At 36.2% G+C, this 27,877-nt stretch overlaps 2 protein-coding genes across 2 annotated transcripts; both read right to left on the reverse strand.

Annotated features, from left to right (window-relative positions):
• Positions 1-2,861: 2,861 nt before the first annotated feature.
• LOC109046349 (P2Y purinoceptor 14-like) lies at positions 2,862-4,159 on the reverse strand. Its single transcript, XM_019064113.2, has one exon. The coding sequence runs from the start codon at positions 4,156-4,158 to the stop codon at positions 3,157-3,159; it is 1,002 nt and encodes a 333-aa protein (XP_018919658.1). The 5' UTR covers position 4,159; the 3' UTR covers positions 2,862-3,156.
• A 6,339-nt stretch (positions 4,160-10,498) lies between these two features.
• LOC122147632 (G-protein coupled receptor 87-like) lies at positions 10,499-13,018 on the reverse strand (the record flags this gene model as incomplete). Its single annotated transcript, XM_042770723.1, is given in 3 exon segments — positions 10,499-11,986; positions 12,733-12,869; positions 12,872-13,018. Coding segments are annotated over 3 exon segments (885 nt in total), but the record flags the coding sequence as incomplete, so codon positions are not given.
• Positions 13,019-27,877: the final 14,859 nt, after the last annotated feature.

The following is a 27,877-nucleotide window of genomic DNA, read 5'->3' on the forward strand; positions in this document are numbered from 1 at the left end:
GTTATGATGAAATATTATAATGTTAGTTATTTTTTTTGTGATGAGAAATTTGACATTTAGAACTGCATGTAGAAAGATTTACTGTGAATTAAAGACTCATGTTTTGGACTGTTCTTCACAAAATGCTACTGTGTGACTTTTAGGGGTTGCACAGACTAATTGACTAGTGGACCTTCTTTGTGCTCTGCCTCTTTTGACTCTTAAGCGTGTGTTTTATTTTCGTGCTTCTTGACGTCGACTAGTCGTTGGCAATGTTCCCTCTCATTTTTTTTCTTGCTGAGCAAAACTTTTCTCCATTGAGCGGCCATTTCGGGCACCTGAGCAAAAACATTAATCTTTAAACCCGGTAAGGTGCACAAACAAAAAAGTGTGTAACTTTTAACCTTAATGTGCTATATTTGATTTGACCCTTAATGTAACTAAATGATGTACATTTTAGGTTACCTGAGAAAACAAATTATTTTACAGATTCAATAATTAACACTGCCTTTTTTTTCAAAAGTTTTAGGATCACCAGTTAGTTGTTTAGGATCAGTAAAGATTTTTAAAGAAGTTACTTATGCTCATCAAGGCTGTAGCCTATCTATTTGATAAGAAATACTGAGTATTATTTCAAAAAATAATATTGTTGAATATTAAATTTGAAATAAACATTTTCTATTTTAATATACTTTAAAATATTATTAATTCCTGTGATGCAAAGCTGAATTTTCAGTATCATTACTCCAGTCTTCAGTGTCACATGATCCTTCAGAAATCATTCTAATATGCTGATTTATTATCAATGTTGGAAACAGTTGTACTGCTTAATATTTTTTGGGACCTGTGAAATTTTTGACAAATAAAAAGTTTTTGTGTACACTATTCAAAAGTTTGGGGTCAGAAATTTTTACTTTCTTTTTTAAATAAATCAAAGAAAGTTAAAGAAACTTTATTCAGCAAGGATGTGTTAAATGGACAAAATTGATAAGTAAAGACTTGTTAAAAATATTTATATTTTGGATTTATGCTTTTGTTTTTATGATTTTTTTTTAATAATTTTTTTTAATCAAAGAATTGTCAGGTTGTTAAAAAATATTTTGAGGAGCAAATGTTTTAAACACTTGTAATAAATCAGCATATTAGATCATGTGTCACTGAAGACACAAGTAATGATGCTGAAAATTCAGCTTTGCTTCACAGGATATGTGATATAACACATATAACACTCATCCTAGATAAGCAAGAGACTCCATTAAAAACAAGGTAAATTATTTATTAGGTTTATAATATAGATCTAACATAATATAATATAATATCAAAACAAACTAATTAAACCAATAGAATAGAATAGAAAAGAACAACAAAAAAAAAAACTGAAGCAAAACTAAAGCTGAGATCTGTAAGTTATATATAAAAAAGGTGAACATGTAAATTCTTCTATAGCTATAAACATCAATACGAAGTAGTTTGCACAATACACCTGTGTGTGACTGTAGCTAAATGTCTCTGAATTTTGTTGACGTTCTGTGCCCATCCTCTGCTATTTCCAGCACCCTGCTAACAATCAGCCACTCTTTTTCAATACATGATGACATTGGTCACTTTGCATTTGCGTTTCACACTGAGCGCACCACAATGGGGGACATTGAAAGTATTTTATTTCGTCTGCAGCCATTAAAATATTTATTTCGTCTGCAGCCATTAAAATGTTAGGTTTGTTTAGCGAGTTATAAACCAATAATGACATCAACTTTATAGCGGTTTGCATACTACCGAGCAGTTGCGATTCATTCGCTTTTACCAGAATTCAATCAAATGACTTTCCCAACTCATTTTTTTGTTTTTGTGCGCGGCACATTATTTCTTCTGCATTTTTAGTGCCACATGCACCGCCGCAAGCTTAGAGGGAACATTGGTCGCTGGTGCTATAGAAGGGGCTCGCAACAGGATAAGAAAATCTTTGAAGGACTTCCACATTTACACTCCGTTTCCGAACAGTTAAAATTACAAATAAATGCATACTCTTAAAGCGCTCCACAAGACATGGTGTGATTATATTTACTGGATATGCTCAAAATTGAATGCAAGAATGCATGTTTAAAACACCCTATTGTACACAGGTACAATTAATTAGTCCGCTTCATTCTAATCTAATGTGCTGCTGCATTGTAACGCACACACATAGGCTACAGACAGTAGCTCGTACATCACGTGCTGATCTCGTGCACAGAATCACTCAGTGCGGAAATGCATTTTCAGCATTGTTCTGTGATTTCTCAATAAAATAGCTTAGAAACTGAAAAGTTCAAGCATATATTTCTTAATAACTAAATCCCACAGCTTCACTACTAGTAGAGAGACACTGCCAGGTAGAATTCATTCACACACGCAATCGCTCTACTAATGCATTAATATGAATTTAATCTTTACTATGCTACTTTATCTGTATCTGATTTAGAACAAGCAGAAATCTGTGAGAAATATAACGACCCAAAGACAAAAAAAAAAAAATAGAATGAATAAAATTAGCCGTTATATTAGCAATAGCCACGTGGGCAGCGCTGTGACATATGCCATAGCTGTGCAAAAGATGTTTGAGTCTAGACTTATTTGTTCATTAATGACGTTATCAGTGACTAGTCGACTTCAACTGACTTTCATCACATAAAAGTCGACTTTAAAAAATCAGAAGTCGTTCAACCCCTAGAAGACATATAGACTAAATTTACATTTTGGAGCTTGCCACCATCAGTTCTTGTTCCCTTTAATGCACAGAAAATAATGTCTTGGATAGTCTTCAAATTTCACCATTTATATTCCATAGAAGGAAGTACACAAAAATATATGGTTCTATGAAGAACCTTTAATATCCTCGGAATGTGAATATAACACAAAAAGTTCTTATAGTGGAAAAGGTTTTTTAAATGTTCGTTACAATAAGGAAGAAAAAAAAATGGTTATTTTTAGAACTGTTCACTGAAAGGTTCATCCGGGAAACTAAAATGGTATTGGCAGCTGTGGTTGATGTTTTTTTTTTTTTTTTTTTTTTGGAAAACCCCACGTTGTTGTGACGTGCAAGTAAACCACAGCTAGTGGTAGCATGTGGTTTTGAAATGAAAATATCTTTTCCATCTTGCATATGGCCAATGCTCATTTCCTCTGTTAGTCTTGATCTTACAGATTGCTGATACTCAGCCCAATGCCTGTTGAAGGCCTCTTGTTTTCACAGTTTAGAGATGGCATCTTCTGCAAAAGCAACTCTCTGAATGTTCTGCACATGAAAAAGTAAATGACAGGATCCAGACACACATTAAGGGCAGTAAGGAAGAGCGTAGCTTCTTTCACCTGGAAGAGAATGAAACAGTTGTGGGAGCTAAAATCAGCCTTGGGCATTTGGCATAGTGTGTAGGGCACACGACAAACATGGTAGGGAACAAAGCAGAAGACAAACACAGCCAACAAGCTAAAGATGCTTCGATTTGACCGTCGCCCAGCCTTGCTGCTGTCCTGTTGAACTCGTTTGTAAGAGCGGTACACAAGACAGGCGATGGAGGTGTAGCAAAACAACATCAGCAGGAAAGCCACCCAGAAGATTCCAACGTTGAAGTGGGCTGAAATTTCATGCCAGCGCTGACCCAGGTCGCTCTTGATGGCCATGCAGGAGAAATCCTTAGGCATGGGCTGGTTGGATAAAATGGAGTTTGGCAGCATGAAGAACATCATGATGCCCCAAGTTAGCAGTGCGAGAGCCTTCGCTACCGGAATGCGCTGCAGAAATGAAGACATGGCAGAGGTGCTGCGGACGATTTTAAAGTAACGTTCCAAGCTGATGAGGCTCATGAAGGTTATTCCTGTGTACATGCTGAGGTAGAAAAGCACAGCAGTGTAGCGGCAAACTATCAGCTTCAAATGCAAGCCACCATAACCAAGGTAGTCCATCACACGCCACGGGTAGGTAAACAGCATCAGAACATCTGCCACCACCATGTTTTTTAGGTAAACTACTAAGGATGAGGAGCTGGGAACCCTGAAGAAGATCCAAGCTGCGAGTCCGTTGAGAATGAAGGCACACGTGCAGATGATGGTGTAGAGTATAGGCAGAACCTGTTGTGTGAACACGCTGCTGACATTCGTACAGTTTTTCGATTCAGTCTGTGTAGTATTGATGTAGTCCATATCTAAAATAGAAAATAACCATTAGCTCTGATGAACAGGAAATATTGTGACAGAAAATTAATGTTTTAACTTCTGCTATGCGTTTTTGCTTATGTTCAGAAATTAAAAGTGCCGCTCATGCCACTTTTATGAATAATCTTTGTATAGTCTTTTTCCTTATATGATTTTATTTCTACTTCAGATTCTCTATGACAAAACTCTGTTTACATTTTTTTGTACTTTGTCTATCCCAGGAAAATACCAACCTGTACTTTGTGAAAACGTACACTTTAGCATACTTTAAAAAGAGTATTATGGAAAAATATACTTTAAAAGAATATACTTAGGTGTGAATTGAATGTAATGATTTCAGACTCGTAATTACATGTTAATTGCTATTACATGAAGCAACATGTCCTCCAACCAATACGCCTGCATAGGTCATTTGTCAAAATCCCTGAAATATGACCCATCAGAGAGTATACTACAATTCCGCCCCTATCGGCAACAGGACACTTTCATATTAATGCTTTGTACGCTTTTATCTGACACATACTTTGGGCTCCCTTTCAGTCGGTCACTCTCGACATCACATCGGTGATGACCGACGAATTGGGATCTCGCCAGAGAGACCAATCCACTTTGAGTGTAACTAAACGAGCCAATGCACATTGGCATGCGATTACTGCATCCAGCTGCCGCTGATCACAGAGAATGTCTGGCTCATGTGGATTTCCCTTCTGCATCCTGATTCTTCGAGGCTGGGCGAGTGGTTTCTCAGTGGAGGTCATGCTTGTTCTCAGCACCCCCCTCCAGTGCCATTCTTCCCAGAGATGTATGAGGAGCTTACAAGTTTGTGGAAGGCACCTTGTACTGCCCAAAACCAATCTTGTAGTTCCTCCGCTCTCACCACCCTCGTTGGTGGAGCCGCTTTGGGGTAGATGGGCATTCCATCGGTGGTGCCATGCAACTGTGTCCAACAGCCGCTTCCACTTTGCGGGGTGACCCTTGTCTCCCCTCACGGGCCTGTAGGTATTCATCAGGTCTAATTGAGGAGGACCAGGTGGAGAATCTTTTGTTTCGTTTTTTTGTTCCGCTGCTGGCCCAGCAGCCAGCGGTACCCAAAACTTAAACAATAAGAGAGCAGTTTCCTCAGTCTCTGGGTCTCAAAAGGAGGAGAATTGCGAACTGTGCATCACTGGGTCACTTCCCTCCTCCTCTCTCACCAGCGGGCAGCAGTGGGTTGCCCTCGTTGTGGAACCAGGTATGGGCTGTAGGATTCAAGTCCCTGCTTCATGTCGTCAGACATCGGGATGTCACAAGCCTCAAGCCGGGACCCTGTGTTTTCTCCCGCAAGCAGAGGAATCAGGTGAGTGTTACACTTCACACCTAGACTCTGCCCTCTGCAGTCACAGGCCTCGGGTCGAATTCCTGTGTTCCACCACGCTGCCTCACCATGGGTATGTTGGTGGATCCGTTGGTTCCTCTGGCACGGTCTCTCTGAGCCTGGTTAGCGCTCCCCAGTGCATCTCGATGGCTCCTGCGGACCATCAGACTCGGCAAAGCGATTCAATTAGCCCGGCATCCCCCTAAGTTCAAGGGCATCCAGTTCACTTCAGTCAAAGCTGTCGATGCCCTTGTCTTGCGTGCGGAAGTCGCAGTCCTGCTGGTGAAGGGCACGATAGAGCCCTTCCCTCCAGCCAATATGAGGTCAGGGTTTTACAGCCCTTACTTTATTGTGCCCAAGAAAGGCAGTGAGTTAAGACTGACCTTGGATCTGCGAGTTTTGAACCGTGCTTTTCACAAGCTGCTGTTCAAGATGTTGATGCAGAAACGTATTTTCGAGTGCCCAAGATTGGTTTACAGCGATCGACCTGAAGGATGCGTACATTTATGTCTCGATCCGCCATTCCTGCAGTTCGCATTCGAGGGTCAGGCATATCAGTACAAGGTCCTGCCCTTCAGGCTGTCCCTGTCACCTCACATCTTCACCAAAGTTGTAGAGGCAGCCCTTGTTTGAGAGAACAGGGGGTGTGCATTCTCAACTATCTCAATGACTGGCTCATACTCGCACAGTCTCACGATCAGTTGTGCGCACACAAGGACCTGGTGCTCAGGCACCTCAGCCCATTGGGTCGTCGGGCCTGTTATTTAATTGCACAATTCATTGCAATTATTATGTACTTTCTAATACCAAATTAAAAGTTTATTTTAAAGTGCATTTTATTTTAGTAATATTATCCACAAGTAGTCTATACTTTACAAATGTAAGTACACTAAAGGTGCACATTCAATACAATACAATAAAGTCTCTAACATTCTGTCTAATGTCTTTTAGTGTTTTTATATTTTGTTATTTCCATGGAAACTACTGCATTTCTTTTTGTATCTGCTGCCTGTATTTCAGATTTTAACCAAAATGACCATTTGAATGTCTTTAGCCATATCATAGTGCAATTTGTATTTAGTGAAAATTGTAAATCCCTCAAACTAATTTTATCTCATATCCTAAATGTTAGGGAGAGTACAGTAAATTATGAAATTTGTTTTTATTATTATAATTTTTTTTTATGTGTATTTTTATTTATATATATATTGTGACCTTGTTATATATAAACAGTTTATGGTGTATATATATATATATATATATATATATATATATATATATATATATATATATATATTTATATATTGCAATTAATTACAAAGTTTTTCTATGATAAAAAGAAACTTACTTGAAGAGTTGAGTCAGCTTGTATCATGACAGAAAATAAGAAGAACCATGTTAGAATGAGAATTTCATAGGAAGGGGGCGTTGACTTTGAGACAGGAGCTGTCTCAGTGGCTGGGTTTGTCTCATGGGTGAACACTTGCCCCACAGCTGCAGAAGTTTCAGAACCACAGCCACAGAACTGGAAGTGAGGGGCGGAGTAATTGACAATGAGAGAGCACAGTGAGTAGTCTGTAAAGTTTTTCCTATAATATGTTTAATAATTATTGTATATATTACGTTAAGCATTTATCCATAATGTGTGCTTGGCTTTATTATCATATTGAAGCTTGAATTTGTTGTCATACTTTATAGTACAATATAACTTTTTTCTGTGTATGTTTAGATTAATTGTCGGATGCATGTTATAAATGGGCCTTGCAGTGAAGTTTTGAAAATGTTTATTATTCATAAAAATAAATAGTATGCTTTAATTCCCCTCTGTTATATGCATTAACATAACCTTGTAGTTTAGTTATTTTAATCCCATTTGTCATCATTGAGATAATTGTGTGTGGCTTCATCTCTTGTGGAGACACATAAGGATTTAGAGAGGTGACACATTACCTGAGCTGCAGCAGTGCAACAAGTGTTACAGCGATTACCAGCACTTTTCTGCTTGACCAGCATATTTAAACCAGCCAAACTGGTCAAATTAAAAAGTCATCTACAATTCCACTTCAACAAGGCAGTTGTCTGTGGAGGTATGAATATCTTGAGTTGTTTGTTTAATATATGTACTCACAATTTATTATTGCATAATAGTTTACTTGTGTACTTATTTATTTTAGACTATACTATAAATTTTTCCCAACCAATATTGGTGTGATTATTTAGTTGTTAAATAAGGAACAAGGAAGGTTTTTTGTGCTATTTACAGGGAGAATATTCTTATTTTTTTTTTTGTTGTTTTCCAGTACATCTTGTCTTGGGAGCACCCTTTTATTTTACATCTGTAAGAAGTTATCAGTTAAAGTAATTGACCTTTATGATGTTGTAACAGTTGATATTTAAAGATTTCTCTATGTATGTTTTTTCCAGTGTGACATTCCTATTATGGGGATGTTGTGGTCTTTTTTTTTTGTGGAGATTTTTAGTTTTCTCTGAAAGGTACTGGACATTTCCTTTAGCCCACCATTACATTTTCACCCCTTCTGACCAATTTGAAATTAACCAAGATACATATGTATATTACGGTGCAGGAACCCTACAAGAGGCCCTTCTAAGTGGATAACAGGCTACGCTTGTGAGGTATGTCTCAAATCTATCGATCGATCGGTCTGTCTGTCTGTCTGTCTGTCTATCTATATCTATTATATATATATATATATATATATATATATGCAATGCTTAAATATTTAATTTATAAATATTTAGGTGAACTGTTATAACACACACACACACACACACAATAATTAGAAATATTGAAGTTACATTTTCCTTTAGTATTCTGTAATGAAGGAGATCCCAGTACATAAGTTGTGAAATGGCTCTATTATAACAGATATCTGCTCAGGGGGCCAATGGCCTTGTTTCCTTATAATGGAGGAAGAGGACAAGGAAAAGGCCCTCAACAATCTCTTGGAACAATCATATGTTTCCAGAGTGCCCTTCATATTTCATCTTGTGTTCAGGGGAGTTATTTTTGTAGGATTGTAATGACAAAATGGGCCTAAGAGTGAATTGTTCATTTGATTGTAATGCTCTCTTGGCGGGCCTTCAGTGGTCTTCAATGAGCCAAAGAGAGCGCCAGTTACTCCTTTCCTCTTTAGGTTATACTGGCTACCAGTAGCCGCTCACATTAAGTTCAAGGTACTGATGCCTATAAGACTACCACTGGCGCTGCACCGTTATACCTAAACTAAACTTATGCGCCCTTCAGAAGCTTGTGTTCTGCAAGTGAACTGCGCTTTGTGGTGCCATCCCAAAGATGTGCAAAATCACTCTCACTGACCTTTTCCTGCACTGTTCCCAGCTTGTGGAATGACCTCCAGATCTCAATTCGAAAAGCTGAGTCTTTAGCCATTTTCAAAAAACATCTAAAGACACATCTATTTCCCCAGCACCTGACCAACTAATACTAGCACTTACATATTCTGTTCTATTCTGTTCTGTTCTATTGCATTCTATTATTTAAAAAAAGAACAAAACCCTAGCTATGTGCACTGTGCTAGACTAACTGAGACTTGTCATGGCACTTGTATACTGTTGTTGTTCTCTCTTTTGTCTGCTTGCTTCTATTGTTCTCCTCATTTGTAAGTCGCTCTGGATAAAAGTGTCTGCTAAACGATTAAATGTAAATGTTTGATACATTTTAATTTGAATTTATGCAAAATTGTCATGACAAAATGGGCCCAAGAGTGAATTGTTCATTTTGTAAATTTCATGCAGAATTGTCATGACAAAATATGCTTTATAGTGAATTGTGTTTTTTCTGAACTTAAATTTAACTATTGTGTACATTTTGATTGTTACTTTTAAAATGATGCTGATGTTTGTGTGTGTGTGTTCTGAAATGTTTAGTTTTCATATAGAAAAATGTATGATGCAAGTGTTCTTGACTTTGGAGTAAACATTTATTTTGAATCTTGTGATTAAAGTATATTTCATATAAAATGCCCAGAGGTTTCAAACATTATTTTTAATATCACAAACAGGAAATAACTTGCATAATACAATGAAACGAATAACTGTATAGGCCTACAACTAAATTACACAAGATTAATGTTTATAAAATGCTTAATATATAATTATAAAATGCATATGTACAGGTGCATCTCAATAAATTAGAATGTCCTGGAAAAGTTCATTTATTTCAGTAATTCAACTCAAATTGTGAAACTTGTGTATTAAATAAATTCAATGCACACAGACTGAAGTAGTTTAAGTCTTTGGTTCTTTTAATCGTGATGATTTTGGCTCACATTGAACAAAAACCCACAATGCGCTAGTGGTAATGCATGCGCTAGTGATGTGATAAGCAAAAAGACCATAATGAATCACACTTTTGACAGTTGTAAATTTTATGTGTGCTGAAAAAAAAGTGGGAGCGGCGAAAGTGGAGAGCTTGAGGTAAGTAGTTTTATGTTTTAGTGCCATGTCGTGTTGATTTCATGTCACATTTTTACTGGTTGGTCAGTAAACATGGGTCGTATCTGCAAACACACTGTGCGATGAACATGCTGAATTTCTGACACTGCCAGAAAATTATCTTAGGCTATGGTCACAAGACTGCTGTGCCTGTGATGCAGCTGTTCCGCATTCTGATTAAAAGTTAAGACATCATCTTTTGTCTGTCATTCTTCAAACATTACAGTAGACATATTTGGTTTGGTTTACAAACTTTGGTTTACAAACTGTATTGTTTCATCAGTCAGTTACGTTATCACTCGGCTAACGTTTTCACCAAGTGTTCACAGTTAAGCAGCTAAATTTTAGCTGTGGGCACGATTCTTTTTTTGTACTTTGTCATTATTATAAGAACGGATTGGACCACTATGTTATTGTTTTATAAAGGTGCTTTGTCAGAGCAGAGTAGGCTTGAGGAAGGGAGGGGTTTGCTCTGAACTTGCTAGGAACGAATCGTTTCGAAATCATTGGCAAATGACTCTGAAATTTTCTCAGAAAATACATTTAATATTAATGTTTTCTGACCTTAGATGCATTTAAACCTGTTGTGGGGGACTTCAACACAATATTAGGAGACTTTAAAATACCATATGACCTGCTCTTTAAAGTTCCAAACGCTTATGTAAATTAGCTACTGTTTGCTGTAAACACTATAAAGTAACTTTAAATTTAAATGCTTTGCAATTTTTACAAATAAATTCAAATCCAATAAAATAAATTACAGTAAAAAGAACATGTGAACATTTACAAAATAAACATCTGATAACATTTACCAACATTTACCAGTTGTTTGAAAGGTTTTCCTAATTTATTATTATTAGCTCTGTCAGACATTCCCTGCAGTCGCCCATTTGAGGATTTAGTGGGGGGTCAAAGCAGATTTAAATATGGATGTTATGTTTGTTAAGCACAGTTTAAGCTGGTCTCCTCTCTCACCCCATGCTGAGTGTTGAGACAGTAATGACAGTAATAGAGCAGGATTATATATCCCCTTAAAAGGGATAGTTCACTCAAAAAAATTAAATTCTGTCATTTACTCGCCCTCAAGTTGTTGCAAACCTGTATGAGTTTCCTTTTCTTCTGAACACAGAAGAAGATATTTGAAGAATGTGGGTAACCAAACAGTTACTGGTCCCCATTGACTTTAATAGTATTTTTGTCTTCCATAAATGGAAGGCAGTGGCTACAATAAACTGTTTGGTTACACACATCCTTCAAAACAGCTTCTTTTGAGTTTGAAAGAAGAAAGAAAAACACATACAGGTTTGGAACAACATGAGGGTGAGCAAATGATATGAGAATCCCAGTAATTCAACTTAATATTTACTTTTAACCCAGAGCTTTATATCTCATTTCGATCTGCAAAATCTTTGAAGGTTAAGCTGTGCTCTGAAGGTCTTGCAAAAGACAAAGTAGATAAGTGGATCCAAACAGGCATTTAGTATTGCGAGCAGGATGGTCAGCTCCTTTAGGATGTAGAAAACCTGCTCTGCTGTGCACTCGTGCAGCAGGGGTTTGATGACCACGTATGGCAGTCTCACCAGATGATACGGCACAAAACACACGCAGAAAATCACCACCAAAACTTGCATGTTGCGCTTTGACTTGCTGAGCTTAGTGTTACCAGGCTGATCCGGCATTGTGTGCTGTGCTTGACGAAGCTTCTGTATGTTCAGCCAGTAAAACACAATCAGGGATACCAGCACAAACAAAAACATTGAAAAGGAAGTGATCGTCAAGGCCAAGTAGATCTGTTTGACTAAGTTGTTATGAAAGCGGTCACAGTCAAATCCACTGTTGGCAAAGGTTTGTTTATCAGCACTGACAAACGCAGCAATGTAGGCACAACTAAAGCACAACAGGACAGCCCAGGTCACAATGCAGATGTAGCGGGTCGAACGGACTGATTGCAGCATGTGGGTCTCCAGTGGTCGTGCGATCTTCATGTACCTGAAACAAAAGAGCAGTGATTCACACAATACAGAGAAATAAATAATACACAGCTAGGGCCACCCTCAGGAAACAATTCCATGACTTGTTACTGATAATTTCAAGCTTTTATTAAATAAATTTTAAAACTGATGTTGCGTATTTGACAAACTCAGATTTTTCTTGTTAAATCTAAAAGTAATGTGTTACTTTACTAGTTTCTGGAAAAAAGTAATCTGATTATATTACTTGTATTATTTATGATGGTTTACCCCCAACACTAGCGATGACATATTCTGTAATGTGGGTTTTCTTTGTAGTTGTTTGTGTTTCATGTATTTTATTTTTTGATAGACATTGTAATATTCAAATGATGTGTATTTGAAAATAGATGGATCGTAAGATTTTATTAAAACATACTGGAGATATTTGCAATGCTTTTTGCTTAGGTCATTATACGTATTTACAGAATGAAGTTTATTTAGGTTATTTCATGGCATTACATGTCTCTCAGAGACTGACATGTTTAGCTTGTCAAAAATGTTATATTAAGCTGTCACAAATCAAGTTAATTTTTTACCAAAAAAGGTAAAGATTTTGATGCACAAAGTTGTTTTTATTATCTCTTATAACAAAAAATTGTTGTATTTAAAGCAATGAAAATACAGACTGTAGTAAATTATAGTGGAAAATCACTTTTAATTTTTTTGGGGAGGTTCAAAAACTACTTTTTCCTGAGAGTGTCCCTCCTTTATGAGCATCCATACCTGTTTGCAGCGATGTAGCCCATGAAGAGAATACTGGAGTACATGTTCAGGGTAGAGAAAGTGGGAGCACCAAAGTTACAGTAGATACGCTGAATTTCCATTGACGTGCTAGCCATATTAGCAATGCGTAATATCAAAAAAAAAAACACAGGCACACAAACAAGTCTGCTATAGCCAGATTCTTCAGACAGATTGTGATGCTGGACTGATTTATAGATTTACAAAAGTACACATATATTGTAATGCTGTTGAGCACCAGGCTTGCCAGAAAAATCACTGTGTATAAACAAACATAAGAAGAACGGACGAGCTGGCATTTCAGTCAAGCACAAGATCTTCAGTTGAATTGGTTGCATTGTGGTCCATGATTGAGCTGGACAGTGAACCAGACATGGGAGAGATTGGTACCTATAGGAAAGAAAAAAGTTTGCAAGTTGCATTTTACTGTACGACCCATATGGAAAAAAATAAATAAATTTTAAAATTTGAAGAAAAACTTGTATCTGTTGTCCATAACACTCATGAACATATAATAATTATCATTAAAAACTACATTAATAATGAATAATCATTATTAATGTAGTTTTTGATCTTTTGGTTATTCCATCTACATTTACATTTAGCCTAAATGTCAGCTACTGTAAGATTGAAAAAATAGTATTTTCTTGTCCTGAAAAACCATTTTGAAATATAAGATCTATTTTGGTCACAAGTTTACTTTTGATATCAATTTTTCATCAGTTCACAGACCTATACAAAACCACAGTAAAGTCCCTATATGGCTTATATACATTATAACAGGAATTTTCATGTGTGGAGTGAAAGAACTAGTTCTTTAAATACACTTGAAAGAAAAACAACTTTTTGTATGTAACAATTTGTTTCTTTATCTACATTACTGAATTTTACCTCAGTATTCACTTGAAATAAGTTTTAGTTCCTGTATGTCTTAATTCCTGTTTTTCTTCCCTTTACCTTAGTGTAAAACCACAGTTCACCACCACAGATACTATTTTTTTATTACTGCTATTTTACACTATTATTCTGTCGTCAGTTGCTCACTGAATTGTTACATGCTGTTCTAAAACCTAAAAGCAAATACACATCTCATTTTGCTATTCTATAAGATTATTTTTTTCTTTTTCAATTCAGGTTCATTTGTATAGCACTTTTCACAAATCGTTGTAAAGCAGCTTTACAGAAAATAAAGTTTCTACAGTATATTTAGTAGTAGCTTATCAGTGGTGACTGTCAGTTAATGTACATATGGCAGAAATGTGCGGAAAAATCAATTAAAGACGTAATCAAATGAACCAAACGTAATCTAAATATACAACATAATGCTTTGTTATACTGAGAAGAATGAAACTACATTATTCTAGACATGTATGTATATTAATATGTTTATGTTTCACTTCTACTCTTTAGCCAAATATCACAATAAATATACAATACCAGCATGTTTAAGAAATCTTTTGCAACATTATTCTAAACTTCACATAACAGAACAAAAAAAATCATGATCAAAAACTCAATTTGATCTGGATTCATATACCTTCTTTTTACTGTCATTTATTTTAACTACTTTTGGAATACTTCTAGTTTCACATTATTTAACATAAAGCAAGACCTACCGTAACCCTCTATCTTGAGACTTTACAGATGAACACAAGTTAATACTTCCTTATACGCAGGAAATTCATGCATCTTAAATTAGTCAGATGTTTAAGACGACCAGTTGTGGTCACAAACTCATCGTCAAAGAGAAAATGCATCAAGGGACAGTGCCCCCTAAACGCAATACACATTATAATTACACAAACTTGCATTAGACATTTGATATTAAATGTCATCGATTGAGATTATAGTGATTATGATGTTGTTTCAGCAGAACTTAGCTCACAGGAACAGTAATCACTACAATGGTAACACTAGAAATGCAAAACACATTATCTTCAGAAATGATTCAGACAATTCATTATTCAACGCATTATTACACAGAACATAATTTTAAATATAATTATATTCAAAAAATGACTGTTAAAACATCCCAAAAACACCACCCAAACCTTGCAAAGACCCTACCTCATTAATTATTCAAATACAACAGCCAATGGGCAAGTCTACGCAGCAGACCTTTCAATAGGTTATTTTTGTGTTAGTTAGTTTTATTTATTCAAATTACAATATGCAGTTGTGTGTAAGTATATGTATGTATATATATATATATATATATATATATATATATATATATATATATAGATATATATATATATATATATATATATATATATATATATATAAATCATGCAATTCATTTAGTTAAGCATACAGTATTGTTTTTACGTAATTCCTTTGCGCAGCTGAGCTGCGCATTGCATGCGATCTCAGAATAATTTTTTGGCGGTTTTGTACAGAAAAGCTACAGTATGGATATAAGAAAGTGGTTTAAAGATTCGTCGGTGACAAAGATGACTTTGACCAACACCAATGTGTGTGGAGACGACTCTGGAGCTAATGAGATGGTAGGATTGGAGATTTTGTCTAATGAGACACAAGTTCACAGCGTAGACAGAGCAGCGGGTGTAATTATGAATGGGCCTACTACTAGTGATGACGTGATTGCCGTCGCTGTGGCTGTGACTGGGCCAAAGCTGCAGGCCATTGATGATCTTGGAAATGAAGGACCGAAAATGTTTATGAAGTGTAAGAGTCATAAATCAAATTGGTTTTGGTGTAGTTTTAGGTTGGACTTGTAATGATATACGTTACGTTGATTGTTCATGTTACTTAAGAAAGCCACTAGATGGCACTGTGTTGTGTTTGTGACGAACAATGCAGATTAACAAAAAATATAGGATACTAGCTAAATTTGGAAATGTTAAGAGACAATAAACAGAGACGTTGAGATCATACGGTGAAGTATTTTATTTGAATAATTGAACAAAACGAGACTATTGTGGTCTATTTTAGTTATAGCCTAATATGGGTTGTTGTTATGGTCTGTCTCAGATCATTAAAAAAAGTGTGCCCCCCTATGAAAATTAAATGCCCCCCCATTTGGTTTGTTCTGGCGACGGCCCTGGGTGGTCAGTAACGGAGTAGCTTTACTTCGTTACTGTACTTAAGTACATTTTTCAAGTATCTGTACTTTACTGGAGTAGTTTTATTTTGAGTAACTTTTACTTTTACTTCACTACATTCCAAATCATAAGATCGTACTTTTTACTTCACTACATTTAATAAAATCTTTCGTTACTCCTTATAGAGATTGCTAATGGGAAGGGAAGAACGCTGTTATAAACTGGAATAGTCGTTCTCACGATAGAAGTGGCGTAAAGCTTAAGAACGGAATATCCTTTTATCGTTTTCCAGCATGGAAAAATAATAGTACAAGCCATGTTTCAGAGGTGACAAAAAGTTGACGAATGGCATGGATAATGTTAGCAGCAGTAAGGAGCCCAAGATTACCTTCGATAACAATCCACACGATGGTGTGTTCAAAAAACTTTTCACAAAGGTAAGTTACAAATTACTCTCTGTAAATGTTATGTTGTGGGCAAATAACCAGTGTGTTTTGTTTGACTCAACCAGACCATTAGATTTGACGTTAGGCCAATGTTAACTGTTAAGTACCATGAAATGGCTAGAAGATGAGCTTAAGTTACCAACGTTCTAAAGCGTAACGTTAATCAGTTTTAAATGTTGTACATCTAGGCTACATAGCAATTTATTTGGTGACTGTGTTTGCAGGCAAACCTGCCTATGAAATGTTGGAGTGTTGTTCCTGACTGGGACCCCTTCTCTGTACCTCGGCCATACTGAGGTCAAAGCTACGAAACACAGACCGGTTCAAGCCTTTTTGGAGAATTATATACCATGCTCACATCTAATATGTAAATGTTTATTGTTTTCCAAATTATTTTTTAATGTCTCTTCTCACATGTAACGATTTTTAGCCATGTCTGTAAATAAAATACACAAAGACTGAATGAAATTCTGCCTTCTTTATCTGTATTAAGGAATAATTGTGCAAAAGCAGTGTTCTTTGGTTGCAAACACAAGTACATAACTTAAATAGTAGTAACAATCCAACTTAATTTTCAGTTTCTTACATATTTTAACATGTAAATACATTTAAATGAATACATTTACATTATTAAAAGTCCATAGAAAAACTTCGTGTGTGTATGCACTAACACTTAGTATCATGTAGTTGTAGTAAATATATGGGTGCTGGAAGTTGGGCAACAGTTTGACGTCCCCTGACCAGTCGCTCTGCTCGTAAGGATCCAGTCCTTTGATTCCCTTTTTTTCCTCGTCATATCTCATCTTTGCATTAGGATTTAGTTTTAGGCGGTATGGTCCGACAATGTTTTCTTTAGTCCGCTGCATTTTGTACGATTATATTCTGTTTTTCATGCTAATTTTTCATTATTTTTATGCCAGAACACTAGCCTGCTATGCCAGCCCAGGTAAACTGGCCAAACATACCCATAATTCTTTGCGTTCTGATGGACGTTGCCGCCCAGTTGGTCACATGTCTTAGTGGATCTCTATAATATATCACATGCTCTGAGACGCAGAAGCGGTTTCTGATTCAAGAACGAACTGATTATTTTCAATGAACCTTTTAAATCGGTTCGCAAATTGCACCAAATGATTCATTCACGATTTAGAATGATCCGATTGCAGCTGTTCTCGAGTCGACGACTCATTGATTCAAATGAACCGTTTAGTGCGAGTCTCTAGTGAACTCAATTCACAAGGGAGATCTTGAGCGCGCGCGCAACTGATGCTAAAAGTAAGTTACTAATGTCGAATTTTAGGATTGATTATTGTAACTGAAAATCATATTTAGGTCAAAACTGTCATTTGTTTGTGAACTAACTCTGCTGTAAAGGGTGATCTATTTAAGCCCGCTGAAATGCTTGAATGCAAACACATCAGCCTCAGTGCCTCTTAGGTCAAAAAAAACAAAAAAAATAACAAAAAAAAACACCTTAAAATAACACATATTAACACATATTAAATAACATAACTCATGCACGTTAAAATTCCTCGCTGCCGAAACGTTAACAGTTTTATTAAAATGCATGCCCTATGTGACATCTGTTTTTATATTGTTTATTAACAGTTTAAATGTTTATATTGTTTGAATTAACTAGCCAAGTAGACAAATATGAATGTTTATTAATAACCATACTGAAAAAATAAGTAAATATTGTTAGCTGATGCTAACTGTCTCGCTAACAAGCTTGCTGGTGCTAAGTTGAGGTAATTTTAAAAAATAAAGTCCAAATATTTTTATTCAGCCACCTAGATAGATTACATCTGGGGAAAAAGAAAGGCTGTGATGTTCAGAACATGGTAACTACAGTAATTATCAAAGTGGGAAGTGATGTCCTCTGGGAGTATTTGGCCAGGGGTGTTTTTTTTTACACCACGGACAAGGTTTGAGAAGGAAAAAATCATTATGAAAATATAATTATTTTTTTTTCCTTAAAATGTTCTTCCTAACTTCAGGCCTTATTCTCATGTCATATATAACTGTGGTGTTCTGCAAAACAACAAATTATAAAACACTTTTTTTCTTACTGGTGAAAATCTGATGGTCAGATGTGACCCTGGAGCACAAAACCAGTCTTGAGTCGCTGGGGTATATTTGTATCAAAAGCTAAAAATACATTTTATCAGCCAAATATTATCCTTTCCTAACAGCTAATTTATTCAGCTTTGGATGATGCATAAATCTCAATTTCGAAAAACTGACCCTTATGACTGGTTTTGTGGTCCAGGGTCACAAATCTGTTTTCTCTCAGGTACATCACAGTGTAAGCTTCACAGTGAACATTACTACATCACTCTCATCAGCGTAGTCCATATCAACAAAAAAATATATCTTGACTCCATATAGAAGTTATTTTGAGGAAAATTCCAGGTATTATGAGGAGTAGGATTATATATTAAAAAAAAATGTGCTAATATAAAATTAAATTAAGTAGCCTATAAAAAATTGCAAAATAAATCTATCTATCAGTACTTTTTTACTTAAGTACATAAAAAATCAAGTACTTTTGTACTTTCACTCAAGTAAAATTGAAAAAGGAGTACTTTTACTTTTACTGGCGTATTATTTTATTATACATATCTGTACTTTTACTCAAAGACTTGATTTGTGTACTTCGTCCACCACTGTAGATGACGCAGTAAGCAGTATTAGTTGTTTGGTAAATGAGAAGGGAAGATTAATTTGCATATCAGAGGCACGGTGAGAATTAGTTACACTTTTTAAAGAATCTGTAGAAAGTATTCCCGTCAATTACTGTATAAAATTGGAAAGAGATATTTTCTTTTTTTTTTTTCTTTTTTTTTTTTTTTGCAAATCACAAATATTTAACAGAAGTTTTTTGAAGTTTTGTGACAACTATAATTTGTTCGCTCTGGTGCCACGCTACAATTTTGAACCCTGTTTGCCAATTCAGAAATCGAAATGAACTTTAAAATGTTTTCATAATTCAATTCTGACTTAGAACAGTGTCTGCTAACTTCATCATCTAACACTGTTACTGTACTAACACTACATTGCATTCATCTAAATAAAGCCAGATGACCTCTCAGATCAGTATTTACTTGAGCTTGTTTGTGTCCACCTCCGCATTAGATCTTGCATGATGTCTCAGGACAGCCATGACCTCCGGTTCTGCTGGATTCTGACCCTCTTAATCCCCTGGAATCAAAGACTTTCCTCTTTATTAGGATATCAGGATTTTATTTAGGATTTCCTCTTGTGGGCTAGCCTTAAAATTGGTACTTTCCCAGCTAACAGAATTTTGTTATAAGAATGCTCTCCAAATATTGAGTGTTGGTTCTGGGAACATAATTTTTTTTTTGTTTTTTTTTTTTTTTTTTTTTCCAGTTTTCTTGACATTAGAGGAACATTTTTAAAAGGTATGATGTTCCTCAAACATTCTTTCAACTTAATTTTGATTTAAAATTCAACATTCTTGGAACCTAAATTTGTAACATTCCAAGAACATAAAAAGATCCAGTTTCCTTAATGTTAGTAGAATGTTATTTTAAGGTTAGTATGATGTTCATGAAACCTTCTTTCAATCATTCAAACATGTGCTGTGAACAAGCACTGAAAGAGAGAAATAAGAACACAAACTACAACTTTCTTCAGCCACAGCCTTAGATGAACTGAAGATAAAAGACTTTAAATCTCTCAAGATCTGATAAAACAGCTCCACAAACAGCATTACCAGCTTCAATTATTACTAACCAGATTGATTTAATTTCTGTCACACATCTACAGATGTTCTTATTGAGAATTAACAGAGGTATAGATGTCGATGTCTTATTGAAAATGTTTTTATTTTAGATCACCATCATGTAGATCAGTGTTTGCTTCAGTTGGGCTCTTGACCCTTGACTTTTGCTGAGTTGTTTCTTTTGTTTTGAAAGCCAAATGGGTTAGAATTCACATGCTTTTTTTCTGCTGTATAAATATTAAAACACCATTTTCACTATGCTGGCAGGTGTTAAATAAGCACAGTTAGGGGATAAGTTAATGGCAGACGCCACCACGCGTTAAAAATAATGCCACACGCCCACCGATGTTAAGTTAACTGCACATTCCTTTTAAGATGCAGATTTATTTGCTCATCTACTTGGACACACCTCTCATGGCTACGAGGACTCTATGGCAATTTGGAGCATCTAGTTTGCAAGAGCGCGAAGATGGCAAGGACAGCCCTTACAATTCTAGATATAGGGGAAAAATGCCCCTGAATGAGCTTTTATCTCAAAGTTATCACACCAGGCACAAATGAGTGCAAATTTGGAAACCATTTTATACAACAGTTAAATTAATAAGAAAGTAATATTATTTTTATGATTATATTATATTTTTTGTATGCTATCTTTTCAGTTTAAAAAATAGTTGGGGATAGGTTCACAAAAATTTAAATTCTGTTTATTTACATTTACTCACCCTGATGTTGTTTCAAAACTTATGTCTTTATTGCTTTTGAGGAACATAGAAAGATATTTTGAAGAATGCTGATAACCAAACTGTTTTAGTCTGTAAATATATGTTGATTCAGATCCAGCTTCTGAAACAAAAGTATAGCATGTGTAATTCTAAATTAAATATAAATTTTTAAAGCTACATTTTGTTTGACTTTTTTTCTTTTCTTTTTTTTTTTTTTTAAACATAACATAAACTGAAATAATCAGTGCTGAATTCAGCGGAGCTGGGGGGATCCGGGACCCCCCATAAAAAAAAAAATAATAAAAAAAGAAGAGACAGAGACAGAGTAAGGGGACTGAAGGCAATAATTGCTTATTGTTGCACCTCAGATCACGAAAGCAGACTGCAGTTTTGTCATTCATCATAACAAAGAAAGTTTAGAGACGACGTAATAGCTAATGGATTCAGTGTGCAGTGTAGGGAGCCTCATTAATTAAAATGGAAGTTTGTGAGATCGCGATGAACTAAGATGAGTGAAAAGTGGACGCTTTTTAAAGGGAGTTTGCACATGTGAAATTGAATTTACCTACAACAGTTTTATACATTTTGGATTTTATACAACAGTTAACATAAGCAGTGTCGCCTGCAGGTGTACGGCTGTACGCACTGTGCATACCATGTCTGCGCTCAGGTCAGGGGGACTGACCTGAGATTTGCCCCGCAAACATTTCAGCATTTATCATAGGCCTATGTGTCCTGTATTTCTGTCTACTGAACCAGCCATTAATTATGAATTTTTTGCATGCCAAAGTCAATTTCTGCAAATAGCCTAAATATTATGCCAAATAGAAGCAGAAAATCGTGCTATACGCATTTTCATGAGATCGGGTTAGCCTACAACAATACATTTGTAGGCTATTTTACAAATGGGAATACAACAAATTCATGACAATGTTTTACATTCAAGCTACCCATAAAATGTATAGTGAAAAGTACTTTAAAAGAGTCTGGAATGCAATAAAGTGATTTTTAAAGCTATTTTAAAGCATTTGCTGCATGGATTAAAAAAAAAGGCTAATAAATAATTCACATATCAGACAAAGTTGTGTTGCAGCAAATCCTTTAATTTTTAAGGTATTCAGAACAGAGCAACATAAAAATCAGAAAATAAAAGCAGCTATACAGTTATAGGACAAAGGTTTACATATATGCCATTATAATTTGTGTTTTATATTTTAATTGTACAGAATTATAAAATAAAACGCAAATTATAATCAGGCCTGTTTTAGGCTTTTTATTATTTTTATATTTTAGACATCCATATGGTGGAAAAAAAATGACTCCTCATTGGACGTGCCTTTAGAGAGAAATGCATCTTTAGGGATTACATAATGAAATAGCTTCTAGTTTTGATTTGAATTATTTTGTTTTAAAGTAGTAATTTAAAGCTTTCTATATATTTTTATTATGTCTGTGAGACAGTTCACTGAGTTTAAGTTCATAATTGTGAAGCACTACTGCTCAGCAGAAAGCGTTTGTTTTCTTTATTAAATAAAAGAACAACATTTTGTTGATATGTGTGAGTGCACATCAATAAAAGTAGCCCCTTTACAGTTTAGAATGATGTATTACTCTTACCTTTATGAGCAAAAAATGACTGCCTATTTTAAGTTGTTTCCACTGTTTACCGCGCTGGCGCCGCATGTCCTGCAGAGCCGCTTTAGCTTCCACTCTTGCACAAACGATTGGATATGCGTCTAACAGCGCACATTTATGTATAGTAAACATTTAAAATAACATTGTGATATGCTTGAACTGTCGTGATGATTTGCGAAGGCTAAATTGATCAAACATAGGCTGTATAATCAACTCACTGTCTGCCCCTGGCTGCTTGGTCATTAATAAAAAAAAAAAAAAAAACTACATTTAACGAAAAAAAAAAAAATGCTCCAAACGTTTTTCTAAATTAACTTTATACAAACACTAAACGAAATATAATCACTTTTTCATTACATACAAAACTGAACTATTTTAATAGCTGAAACAGTAGTATAAGCTTTTTTGGGGGGGGGTTGACTCCCTCAAGAGGAAATTCTGCAGGCGCCCCTGAACATATGGACTTACAATTCAGGAACACTTATTGTGCTCTATTTCTTAAACAAAAAATTCAAACAAAGTCACAGCTGATCACTGTGCATTTTCAAACAAACACACAGCTGTTTCTGAGCAACGTTTTTGAATGAATTTGCATTTTTGAACAAATCTAGCGAGTCAATGATTTAATCACCCATTCATAAAGAGAGTCACTTGTTTCGTTCTTAAACAGTGTTGGGGGTAACGCATTACAAGTAACTCGAGTTACGTAATCAGATTACTTTTTTCAAGTAACTAGTAAAGTAACGCATTACTTTTTAATTTACAAGGAAATATCTGAGTTACTTTTTCAAAAAAGTAACTCCAGTTTCTTTGTTTTTCCATTTATTACTGACAAGTCTCCTGTCCCCCATACTGATCTTATTGGTCATATTGAGGCGTTGTGTGCGCTGTGTGAACATGATGTAGTTCTAGACTAAATGTGAATGTGTATTAATTAATCCTACTCACAAAAAATTTAGAGTTAGTATTCATCAAAATTAATTAAAAACAGTGAAATGCAAACTTAGAATATGACACAAACCTGCAATAATTAAATGTTAAATAACACAAATGTATCTAATCCCATTTTATTAACTAGTTTCTTTGCTGCTAACCTTTGATGATCCAGTTCAACCATACTAATGAGCAAAAATGACTTTAGATAAACTAACAATTATGCTTCATTGTTTTTTTTTATTGCTGAAGAGTGTTGAACCTTCTTCTCCTGTGTGCTACTGTACAGACGTGAACTTAGTTTTCCTTCAGCCTGAGGTTTATTCATCACACTTCTTGGTGTGAAAAGGCTTTAACATTTGCTATAAATAGCAAATGTTTATAGGCATCATTTTAACCAATAAAACATCAACATCTGATCCTCTGTCATTCTCAATAACAGCATGTGTTCATCACTAATGCACAATCATCATTTAATTAATCACTTATTTATCTCATTAACTTTAACTCTTTGAGGACTTGGGATTTGACTTGAGACTTGTTTGTGACTTGAAAGGAATGACTTGTTTTCCTCCTCTGGTGAAATCAGGCTGCTGAGTTCATGGATGGAGCAAAAATATGGCAGGACTTTTACTTTCTGACCCCTGGACTACCCACCTCTGGTCAAAATAACCCAACCGCTGGGGCCAAAAACAACCCAACCCGCTGGGTTGGTCCCTTTTTAACCCAGCACTGGGTTATATTTAACCCAGCATTTTTTAGAGTGTTTGGGATGTTTCATTAATTTAGTGATGAGTTAATAATATTGAGAAGCAACTCTTTGTTGCTTCATATTTGTATTATCCATATGAATACCTGTCCTATAGTTGTAATGCACTGAAGTTTATCTTTGGGTGCGATAGAAATAACTAAAGTATTAGACGCTGTAGAATCTACATTTGTTATTGTATTTCTGATGTTATCTATTTTATCAGTGAAGAAATTCATAAAGTCATTACTATTTAACTGTGAGGGAATATTTAGAATCGGGTGGCGTGCTGGTTATTTGTTAATCTAGCCACTGTGCTAAATAAAAACCTTGGATTGTTTTGGTTGTTTTCTATGAGTTTGTGGATATGCTCGGCCCTGGCAGTTTTTAGAGCCTGTCTATAGCTGGGACTACTGTTTTTCCACGCAATTCTAAAAACTTCCAAGTTCGTTTTTCTCCATTTGCGCTCAAGACTACGAGTTTCTTTCTTGAGAGCGTGGGTATTACTGTTGTACCATGGCACAGTACGTTTTTCTCTAACCTTTTCAATTTGATGGGGGGGCAAACAGCTTCTAATGTATTAGAGAAGATAGTGCCCATGTTGCAAGTCATTTTGTCTAGTTCATGTGTATTTATGGGTACACAGAGCAGTTGAGATAAATCAGGCAGGTTATTTGCGAATCTGTCTTTGGTGGTTGGAACAATAGTTCTGCCCGGATGATAACGCGAAGCTATATAGTTTATTATCATCAATACGCAAAATGCACGATACAAGGAAATGGTCAGTAACATCATCACTTTGAGGTACGATATCTATGTCAGTAAGATCGATTCCATGCGATATAATTAAGTCTAGCGTATGATTAAAAACGATGAGTGCGGCCCGGTGACATTTTGCTTTACTCCAAAACAGTTTAATAAGTTAGTAAACGCAAGTCCTAATGCATCATTTGTATTATCAATATGAATGTTAAAATCTCCGAAAATTAGCACTTTATCAGCGGTAACCAACAGGTCTGAGAGGAAATCTCCAAATTCTTTTAGGAATTCTGTATATGGGCCTGGTGGTCTATACACAGTAGCCAGAGAAAGAGATACAATAGATTTCTTTTGCATATCTGACAGTGTAACATTAAGCATAAGTATTTCAAATGATTTAAACCTGTATCCTGTTTTCTGGGTAACACTGAGAATATCACTATATATTGTTTTAGCCAGGTTTCAGTCAAGCAGAGTACATCAAAACTATCATCTGTGATCATTTCATTTACAATAACTGCTTTGGGTGTGAGTGATCTAATGTTTATGAGCCCAAACTTTAAAAATTGTTTTTGTTCATTTATTTTACGTTTTTCAGGTTTAATCACGATAAGATTTTTTCTAGATCCTACATTAAAATTTATATTTTGACCTCACTATTGGGGAACAGACACAGTCTTAATAGATTGGACAGCGCAAGTACTTCTAACATTTAAGCGGGGTAGAACAAAAAGCCATCATAGCAGTTATTTGAGAATTGGCTTACTAGTCAAATGGAGCGTAGAGTCCTGGAGATGTTGTCCGAGAGCAGCTCCGCTCCGACTCTGCTGGGGTGCAGGCCATCAGCGCGAAAAAGCCTAGGTTGCTCCCAGAAAAAGATTCCAATTATTAACAAAGAGCAGTTTCTGTTCTTTACACCATGACAATAACCATTCATTTAGAGCAAAAAGTCTACTGAACCTTTCGTGTCCTCGTCGATACGTGGGCAGTGGTCCTGACACGATGATCGTCGCCGCGGGCGTCGTGCTGCGAACCGTCTCGATCAGGCTCCTGAAGTCCCTCTTTAGCGTCTCTGTCTGCCGCTGCGTGGTGTCGTTAACCCCGGCGTGAAGCACGACCGTTCTGTGGCTCTCGTCGGCCTTCAGGATCGCGGGTATCTGCGCAGAAACATCGAGAACACGAGCACCAGGGAAACAGTGAGTGTGCACTTTACCTTCGGCTAACGTAGCACGGACGTGTCGTATGATGGAGTCTCCGACGATCACAGCGTCGCGTTCCGTCTCGCGGAGGGGGAGAGAAGCGGTTCCGTGTGGAGATCTCGAAGACCGGAGGGGGAGAAGTCGTCGCCCGGGGCCTGGCTCGCGTCCTCCACTGCGGATGCACCCAGGGTCCGTGGTGTCCCGGCGCCGGCGTGAAGGACATCTGGGCAGATCGCATCCTGGGTGCACCGGGCCTGTGCAGAGAAACACACGGGGTGGAGGTCTTGGGACTGTTAGTAGCACACTGCAAACTTACCCTGGACTTGTGAGTGTCAGCCCGGGAGGTTTCCAGCGCGGCTCTCCGCTCTCTCAGCTGGGCCTGCCTCTGCTCCAGGAACCGAATCTGCTTCTCCACGGCCTCCAGTTCGAGCTGCACCGAATGCAGCTCGAACGTGTCGTCACCTGCAATCAAAGGTAGAAAAACATCTGCCATTAAAGCAAGTAACAGTAGGTAAAGCAATTGTAATGTGTGTGAATAGAGTATTAGCGATGCACGCGGGTTTAGCGACAACCACGCTGGTGATGCTAATGGGCTATAAGCTACTAGCGGACTGGGGAATTCAAAATAAAACTAGTGATAACAAGGCGCTCTGATTGTTTTTGTTGTAGAATACGATAGAAGATATATTCACACGTTATAGAAATGAAAATGATTGTGTATAAAATAGATTTCAACAATAAAAAATAGACGTGACGGAGCTCAGACTAGAGGCATACGACAGCAACAAACAGGAAGTTTTATATTAATATATTATATTATAATATATATTAATATATTAATATCTGATCATACAAAACATCCAAAGAAAGAACAGGATATCTGCTTGTAACTATATAGATCACGAATAAAGGAACGAAAAGTGTCATTTATGCTCTTCTGGTCAGTCAGAACCTCACCAGTTTGAGATTTCACCGCTGTAATATTAGCAAATTTCTCACTAGTACGTAGTCTTAGAGCCAATAAATGGCTAGGTCTGCTACCTTGAAAATAATAATTTTGTCTAGATCTTTGAATAAGAAATTCGGCTCTCTCTCTGTATAATAAATTAAGTTCTTTCCTAACAGTTTCAATTTTAGTTGCTGTACAATCAGAAAAAGTGTGTTGGTTTGCGTGTTCTAATGATTGGAGATTGGATTCTGTCAGAAATTTTCTTCCGGTGAATTTTCTGGCGGAAGGAAGCAAATGATATTGAAAAATTTCTTATGAAGCCCTTTATTGTCTCCCACAATATCCGAGGATCATCCACAGAGCCTTTATTGATGTCAATAAATTCACGTAATTTACATCTGAATTGATCACAAAAAAACTCATTTTTTTAATAAATTAGAATTAAAGCGCCATCTGGGGGTTCGCGAAGGTCGCTGGGTAATTGAAAATTTCAAAAAAATACTGCTATGGTCTGAAAGAGAAAGGGGAAAGATGTCGACTTCAAGTAGCATTGAGGTCAAGGAAGAGGACGCGAAAATGTAGTCAATCCGTGAATATGTTTTGTGTCTACCTGAGAAAAATGTGAATGATTTTTGGGAAGGGTTGAATAATCGTCATACATCTACTAATCGAAAAGAGGCTATGCATTGATTAAGTTGCTCAGTAGACACAGACTGGGAGTAAGAAAAATCGTCACCAGATCTATCAAGTACATTGGACATTACAGCATTCATATCTGCTCCCATTACTATCTCGAAGTCTGTGAGATCAGTGAGAAAGGTAGATAATTCAGAAAAAAAGGTTGGATCTGGACTACATGGTGCGTAAACTGAGACAAATTCTAACTTCCTATTCCCAACCATAGTTGTCATATAAGCTATTCTGCC

This window comes from Cyprinus carpio, chromosome A15 (assembly GCF_018340385.1).
Source record: "Cyprinus carpio isolate SPL01 chromosome A15, ASM1834038v1, whole genome shotgun sequence".
NCBI lineage: Eukaryota > Metazoa > Chordata > Actinopteri > Cypriniformes > Cyprinidae > Cyprinus > Cyprinus carpio.

Bases quoted from the DNA above. Each gene is read 5' to 3' on its own strand.
- LOC109046349 (XM_019064113.2), bottom strand. From the start codon at position 4,158: ATGGACTACATCAATACTACACAGACTGAATCGAAAAACTGTACGAAT.